Genomic DNA, 8,594 nt, shown 5'->3' with positions numbered 1-8,594 from the left:
ACACCCACAAGGAAAATAAATAGGATAGGCCTTTTGTTATTATTTTGCCTACCCATACAAATAAAGTAACATGGTTATGTTATTGGGAAAAAGCAAGGCATGGCAAACAAACGGGAAATTCTGTGGGTCGCGACCCCCGGTTGGGAACCGCGAGCGCCCACGGGCAAAAACAAAAGTCGGCGCCTATGTACTGCACCCCCTGATAAAAACTACTTCCCACGGCGCTGTGTCGCGCTTGGTCTATTTGCACCAGTAAGACTCAGATTCCAGACCATCCAAGTTTGTAGGAGGTGAAAGATGTTTTTGTACATGGCTAGGGGCCACTCTATTGGTCACTCTACTGGTTGCCCTGGTAACCGCTTGATTGACAGCTGCTGACCCGCCTCTTGACGATGAGGCTGATGTAGGTCTTCATGAGCCGTGCGATGTCCACCACCTGAAGACACACACACACACACACACACACACACACACACACACACACACACACACACACACACACACACACACACACAAGCACACACACGCACGCACGCACGCGCACGCACGCGCACGCACGCACACACGCACACACACACGCACACACACAGAAAATGTTTGTATTTCTTTCTTCAGTAGTATTTGTTGGACAGTAAAGTGAGATGATGACTATCATTCATTTATGTATCTAGCTCTCTCCATCCATCCATCTCTCTCTCTCTCTCTCTCTCTCTCTCTCTCTCTCTCTCTCTCTCTCTCTCTCAACTGTTCGGTATAAAAGCAGAGTTCTCTCTCTCTCTCTTTCTCTCTCCCTCTCCTCTCTCTCTCTCTCTCTCTCTCTCTCTCTCTCTCACCTGTTCGGTGTAGAAGCAGAGTTGTCTCTCTTTGACCCAGATGCAGAGCTGGTCGGGTTGGGGCGCCCCAAAGGACAGGATGACATCATAGGTCAGGAGCTCCACAGGCCACGCCTCTCCCCTCTTGTACACGCCCACGTGCTCGGGCCCCACGGCCAACCAGAGCTCACGCGGGTACGAAGCCGCTGCCCCCTCCGCAGACTGTGGAGTAGAGAGGTATATAAATTGTAGTTTTCTTTCACATTGAATCACATTATCAACTTTGACTGAAAACCTACAAGACAGATGCATCATGGGAATGGTCACATGCTCTGGCCTCATCGTCCAACCAGACACCACACAGATATGAGGCAGACACACACATACATATATACACACACACATTTAGCGCTAGTATGGGATTGGAAATACTGTTGGGAGAACTAATATGGGTTTACCAACTGTCGAGTTTTCAAAAGAATAGGCTTTTCCACTTGCACACAACGTCCATTGGCGGCCATTTTGCTTTGTAGATCAAAGTGCCTTACAATACTCATGAATGGCGTGAGGTTTTCCATGTGCGTTACGCCCATTTGTGGGGGAAAACAGCCTATGCAAGTCAATTGGTGATGTTGGGGTTTAATAAACGAAAGATACGGACCTGTAGACTAGCGTTGTTCACGCGCAACATGCCAAAAACGCGTTGTGTTGCCGGCTGTTCAAATAATATAGCCAAAAAGCCGTGACTGAAGCATGGACTGTGTTCATTTAAGCAAGCCGATATAGCATGTAAGTTGATGAGACATTTGGCTTGTTTTCACCCATAAAGGGGCGTAACGCACATTTAGAAGCAAAGTACCCAGATGTCCGTTCATACCTATAGAACAGAATGTGATGGGTGTGTGGAAATACAAAAGCAAAGATAGCTCCCGCACACTTGTTCACATTTGCATGGTTATTGCAACATCTTTAAGCAATTGAATTGCTTAAATTATATTCTTAAATTATATTATATTCTGTGATTCCTAGGGGTTCCACTCCGTCGCACCTGACCAAGGAGGTGCGCAAGAATTCTCCACTTACTAAATTGTGTGGAAATACTACAAACCTGTACGTTGAAGAGACTGCAGCCGAAGCCTTTCCACTCTCGCACGATGTCCATGTACTTCAGCATTGCCCCCTGCTGGCAGAGACCTGTCATGCGCGCCCACTTCTCCTGCACGCTCGCCCGCACCGTGGCCACTTGCTGTTGAAGCCACGCCTCCTCCTGCCATAAACAACAACACAGAAACTGTGGCTATTTTGTAGTCTTTTACCCCTTTGAAACCCATTATGAAACAGGGCTATCGGACTGCAAAAAGGGCCTCTGCAGTTAGCTTATTGTGTGTAGTTTGTTATCCCATTAAAACCCATTATAATGCGCTGAAATTGAACTACAAAAATGGCCTGTACTAGTAGCCTATTGTGTATTCTTTTCTCTCATTGAAACCCATTATAAAACAAGGCTATTGAACTGCAAATGACACACAATGGCCGCCATCGATGATGCCAACAACCACCATTTATTTGTAGTGTTTTATTCCATAGAAGCCCAGTATAAGACACGACTAATGAACTACAAAAATGTCCGCCAGGAACACAATACCTGCTGGGACTCCTCCTCGTCTTGTGACCGGGTGCGGCTGCGTCGGAGGCTGCGGCGTAGAGTGCCCTCCAGGAAAGAGGAGGAGCTCTTCCTGTTGGCCAATCAATCAATCAATCAATCAATCAATCAATCAATCAATCAATCAATCAATCAATCAATCAATCAATCAATCATATTAGATTACAAAAGGAATCTGTGACAAGTGTATTTATGCACTAGGGTGCATCAAATGCCCCCTATGAACATTTTTTGCCTTGGCCCTATAGTAAAAACACACTGTGTCATTTTTTTTTTTATTTGGATAAAGTCTACCGGGTGTACTGGGTGTAGAACATTTTTACTATGGGGCCAAGGCAACATTTTTTCATAGGGGGCGTTTGATGCACTTTGGTTCTGGTTCATCAGTCAAACAATCAATCAATCAATCAAACATTGAATTACACTAACATACACTTACATTACACACACACCTGCGTGTCGGAACTGTGCTGCTACCACTGGAGGTGGAGCCCTGGCTCGCGCACACGCACGCGCACGCACACGCACACACACACACACACACACGCACGCATGCACGCACGCACGCACGCACGCGCACGCGCACGCGCACGCACACACATACATACACACACACACACACACACACACACACACACACACACACACACACACACACACACACACACACTTACACACTCTCCCACACACACTCAAGCACACAAATCAACCTGTATTTGGCAGGTCACTGGTGGTGACACACACATACCGTACACACACACACCCACACCCACACACACCCACACCCACACACACACACACACACCTACACACACACACACACCCACACACCCACACACCCCCACATATACACACCTGCGTGTGGGGGCTGTATTGCTGCGTGTGGGGGCCGTATTTACCTGCGTGTGGGGGCTGTATTGCTGCGTGTGGGGGCCGTATTTACCTGCGTGTGGGGGCTGTATTGTACTACACACCTGCGTGCTGTATTGCTGCCGCTGCTGGAGCTGGATGAGGAGCGCTGGACGCCGTGCAGACGACTACGCAGCCGCTCAACAGGAAACAGCTGCTCCAGATCAGGAAGTGCTGCTACTGGTGCTGCTGCTGGTGCATTCTGGGACTTGGAGTCCTCCGGCGCCGAGGAGGAGGAGCCTGTGACCAAGAACCAGAGCCATGGAATTATTTACTACATGGAGTTATCTACTAAATATAATACTTCCTACATTTTCTACTTTCCATAATATTTTTATTCTCTTGCTTTCCTCTGAAGCACATTTAATGACAGCTATGTATGTGTGATACAAATTGTATTGCTAGTATTGCTGTTGCTTTTTATAATTTTAATGAACTATATAACATTATATTTATTTACAGGTAATTATACCCACCCTGAGCAGTGGCATCTTCCTGCAGTGGTGCATGCTGGGTAGTGTGGTCCCCTAATAGGTACTGTAGTCTGAGGGCTGCTAAGACTTGAAGCGTTTCCATTGGGGCCGGATACTGACCACGAACCACCGCCTCATGGGCCTGAGAACACACACACACATACACACACACACACACACACACACACACACACACACACACACATACACACATGCACGCACACACACACACAACCACACACACACACACACACACACACACACATACACACACACACACACACACATACAAGCGCGCACACACACACACACACACACACATACAAGCGCGCACACACACACACACACACATGTTATATACTTTGTCTAGCTCTATGGCAAGGCACAGTGATCTGTGCGTGCCAGAGACTATCTGGGGCAGACAACAAGGAAGTCCCCCCTCTCCATGAAATGGAATGGAAAGGTTCCAAAAGGTTTGGGTGTTAAGCTAAGGGCGGACATGCACTGTGCGATATTTTCACTCGTGTGTATTAAGCTCCTGCTCACACTGCACGAGGGAATTTCACGATTTAAAAGTTCACTTCTCACGACTCACGTCCTCACACTATACGTGCCGACAGTCGGATGTGAGCCAAATGCTTCCACTGCGCGACACGACAAGAAATTGTTTCCCGGGTCTGCAGAGAAGGGAACATGTGCACCCGAGGTGGAGATGAGGACGCTCTGAATCGCGAATCGCACAGCCCTATTAATTTGTGCACGTGTAGTGTCAAATCGGGTCGTAGCACTGCTTCAACTGTGCGATTTACTCACGAGGCACGACCAGGATTTCAAACAGTTTTGATTTTCTTGCGACCCTACGATTGCACGATTGTGAGGTGAAATCCCTTGTCGTTACCCTATGTACACTGCACAATGCAAGACTCCCGAATGACCTGCGATTGAGCAAGAAATCAGCCCTACTCCCAAAAACTCATACGAGTGAGAAATCGTGGCAAAATCGGGCAAAGTCGCACAGTGTAAGCCCGGCTTACGATGTTTGTCAGCCTTTATTGTTGGGTGTTTTGGGGGTTTCTCCACAGAGAGAAACTGAAAATACTGTATGGTAGTTAATAGTGCAATTTTAACCACAATATGAGAATACAAATACAAAGTAGGGCTGGGCAATATGACGATATGTATCGTTATCGTGATATAAAGGTGTATATCGTGACCTTTGTCCTATATCGTTTATAACGTGATAGTAATTTTATCAGTTGTATACAATTGAATATCATTTAATTACATTTCATGTTGTCACAATACACCCTATAGGCCTAAGTTCTTGTAACTGTAAAAATAACAATAAAAAGATCCATTTTAAAGAAAGGTTGTTTTGCGACATGAAAAAAATAAAGAGCAAATAAAGAGAATAACTGAAAATGTATGTAATATTGCAATATCGTGATATGATATCGTTATCGTGATATAAAGTAATCCATATCGTGATATAATTTTTTTCCATATCGCCCAGCACTAATACAAAGTGTTTTTTTTGTAGTGCAAAGGGTTGGGTTTCAGAGCCCCTGGGCCTGAGCCCGGTAGGCCCTGTACAGTAATCTGTCCTTGGGCAAACCTGTTCGAACATGAAGGCCATTTGTGTAGTCTTTTCTGCCATTGAGGCCCATTATAAAGTATGGCTATTGGACTACTGTTTATTCTCCCCCTGGCCTGTTACCTGAACATGAAGGCCATTTGTGTAGTCTTTTCTGCCATTGAGGCCCATTATAAAGTATGGCTATTGGACTACTGTTTATTCTCCCCCAGGCCTGTTACCTGACCATGAAGGCCATTTGTGTAGTCTTTTCTGCCATTGAGGCCCATTATAAAGTATGGCTATTGGACTACTGTTTATTCTCCCCCAGGCCTGTTACCTGAACATGAGGGCGTACTCTATGCGGGCAAGGCGAGACGCTCTGGCTGTCCAGGTGGCAGTACAGCGTGTAGCCCATTGGTCTTGTAGTCTTTTCTCCCATTGAAACCCATTATAAGACTTGGCTATTAAACTACAAAAATGGCCTCCTCTTATATAACATGGCTATAGAGCTCTTCAGCGTTGACGTCAACTTGTATGCGGCGTTTGGACTTCCGGTTCCATGGCGATTTTTTACATTGCAAAACGCCATAGAGATTCAGGTTTGGCAAAAATATAAGTTGCACGCCAACAACGAACATTAGCGTGTCCCCGCATCCCTTTCTCATTAGTGGAACGGATCGTATCATCATGTTGGTGTATTCACATGTTAAATCATGACGATTTTAATTCAATATTGCTAACCCCTTTCTGATCATTAAAACTTCCGAACTACATACTTTCCTTTGGTTGCCATGGGTACAACCCTCCGCACGTACATGCCGGCGCCGCTTCTGTAGTCGCCAAAAGTTTCCGGGTTTAGCATATGGACGCAACATCGTATTTATGTCGAAGTTTGACACAAAATGATCAACCATGTCATACCTACAGCCTATTTTTAACACCCTCGACAGTTTGCGGGGGTTTGCTAAGCGCGTGCTTGCACTCGGAGCTTATTTGAAACTGGCCCCTATTCATTCCCAATGGAGGCCGGAAGCCGATACGAACCAGGAAGTCCTTAAATGCTAACATGAAAGACTACAATCTACTACATGCTTCCGCGTTATTGAAGAACTCTATTGGACTACAATACCTGTTCGAACATGAAGGCATACTCCATGGAGCTGGGCAAGACGCTCTGGCTGTCCAGATGGCAGTACAGCTTGAAGTAGAGCTTGTAGCCTGGAGACTCGACGGCTCCCCCTGCCCTCCTGGAAGGAGAAATTCAAAACAATGAGTGAACGCTGCCCTACTAATGCATTGTCCATGCCTGGGACCATGCTGCTTTGCACAATCGAGCCTGAGCTAAGGGGCCGATCAGAGAGGGTTGACAAATGGAAGCTACTCGTTTGTTTAAATAGATACGACTGACACGATTGGCTGCTAGGGGCTACGTAAATGGTACATTTGTAACGCCCAATAAACAGCCATGGGCACTTTCCTACGAAAAATTGGCATATGGTAGACAGCTTCCAGACCATATCATACATCAGATAATAAATAAACAACAATTCAAGAGATGCCAGTTCATCTATTGAATAATACATAATGTGTATTAACTAAGGATGTTATGATTCTGAAATAATATGAGTTAGTTGATCAATAGAACAACGCAAAAATATACATTACATATGAATATGAATATAAATTAATGTGAATGAATTCATCCATAAGACATTAAGAATAATTAAGAAATAAATGCAGCTAAATAATAAATACCAGCTAATTAATTCATGTGAAATACTTTATATTAACTGAACGGGACTTTCCCATTTCAAGGAAAAAAACTATTCATTTTAATTTATCAAATTCCAAAATGTAATATCACACCACACGCACGCATGCACGCACGCACGCACGCACGCACGCACGCACACACACACACACACACACGCACCTCTCAAACTTTGCCAGGACGTCGGCCAGGACGGTGCGGCTGTCAACGGCTCGCTCCCATTGGCTGAGCGATTCGATCGAGCGATTCGGTTGGCCAATGCCATCCATCAAGGCTGCTGATTGGCTCGTTTGGACCTCGAAGAGGGAGAAGAGGTTCTTGCAGTCCTCCATCTGGAGACCCCTCAGAAGCTTTTGGACGACCTGATAAACACACACAGTATATATAATAAACACACACAGTATAAGGCAACCTGATAAACACACAGAGAGTATAAGGCAACCTGATAAACACACACAGTATAAGGCAACCTGATAAACACACAGAGAGAGAGAGAGAGTATACTATACTATAAGGCAACCTAGTAAACACAGAGAGAGAGAGAGAGAGAGTATACTATACTATAAGGCAACCTAGTAAACACAGAGAGAGAGAGAGAGTATACTATACTATAAGGCAACCTGATAAACACACAGACAGAGGATATATAATAAACACAGAGAGAGAGAGAGAGAGTATAAGGCAACCTAGTAAACACAGAGAGAGAGAGAGAGTATAAGGCAACCTAGTAAACAGAGAGAGAGAGAGAGAGAGAGAGAGTATAAGGCAACCTAGTAAACACAGAGAGAGAGAGAGAGTATACTATACTATAAGGCAACCTAGTAAACACAGAGAGAGAGAGAGAGTATAAGGCAACCTAGTAAACACAGAGAGAGAGAGAGAGTATACTATACTATAAGGCAACCTAATAAACACAGAGAGAGAGAGTATAAGGCAACCTAATAAACACAGAGAGAGAGAGAGAGAGAGAGTATACTATACTATAAGGCAACCTAATAAACAGAGAGAGAGAGAGAGTATACTATACTATAAGGCAACCTGATAAACACAGAGAGAGAGAGGATAAGGCAACCTAATAAACAGAGAGAGAGAGAGAGAGTATAAGGCAACCTAGTAAACACAGAGAGAGAGAGAGAGTATACTATACTATAAGGCAACCTAATAAACACAGAGAGAGAGAGTATAAGGCAACCTAATAAACACAGAGAGAGAGAGAGGATAAGGCAGAGCTTTTTCAACGATTTTGAAGCCTGCCACCCAGGTTTTGGTACCCAGACTGGCAGAAACCTGGCCATTCTGTCAGGAGAGGGGCCTCTGGCCCCTTTTGCGGCAAAGTACGTTTCACAATGCCAACTCCAGAATAACCTCCGCCGCTTTCGGAATAAGTATA

The 8,594-nt window shown here is 45.1% G+C and overlaps 1 protein-coding gene across 1 annotated transcript in view; it reads right to left on the bottom strand.

The window, feature by feature from the left end:
- Positions 1-233: 233 nt before the first annotated feature.
- Positions 234-8,594, bottom strand: part of LOC134466170 (unconventional myosin-X-like) — a 68,893-nt gene continuing 60,532 nt past the window's right edge. Inside the window, exons 47-54 of the mRNA XM_063220067.1 lie at positions 7,367-7,566; positions 6,563-6,680; positions 3,861-3,999; positions 3,450-3,624; positions 2,458-2,548; positions 1,921-2,079; positions 834-1,034; positions 234-436 (exon numbers count right to left, since the gene is read on the bottom strand). Of these exons, the coding sequence (XP_063076137.1) occupies positions 338-436; positions 834-1,034; positions 1,921-2,079; positions 2,458-2,548; positions 3,450-3,624; positions 3,861-3,999; positions 6,563-6,680; positions 7,367-7,566 (1,182 nt within the window). The 3' untranslated portion in view covers positions 234-337. The remainder of the gene's footprint in view (positions 437-833; positions 1,035-1,920; positions 2,080-2,457; positions 2,549-3,449; positions 3,625-3,860; positions 4,000-6,562; positions 6,681-7,366; positions 7,567-8,594) is intronic.

This window comes from Engraulis encrasicolus, chromosome 16, assembly GCF_034702125.1.
Source record: "Engraulis encrasicolus isolate BLACKSEA-1 chromosome 16, IST_EnEncr_1.0, whole genome shotgun sequence".
Taxonomy (NCBI): domain Eukaryota; kingdom Metazoa; phylum Chordata; class Actinopteri; order Clupeiformes; family Engraulidae; genus Engraulis; species Engraulis encrasicolus.
The sequence above is the reverse complement of the archived record's forward strand: the minus strand, read 5'-3'. Positions and strand labels throughout refer to the sequence as shown.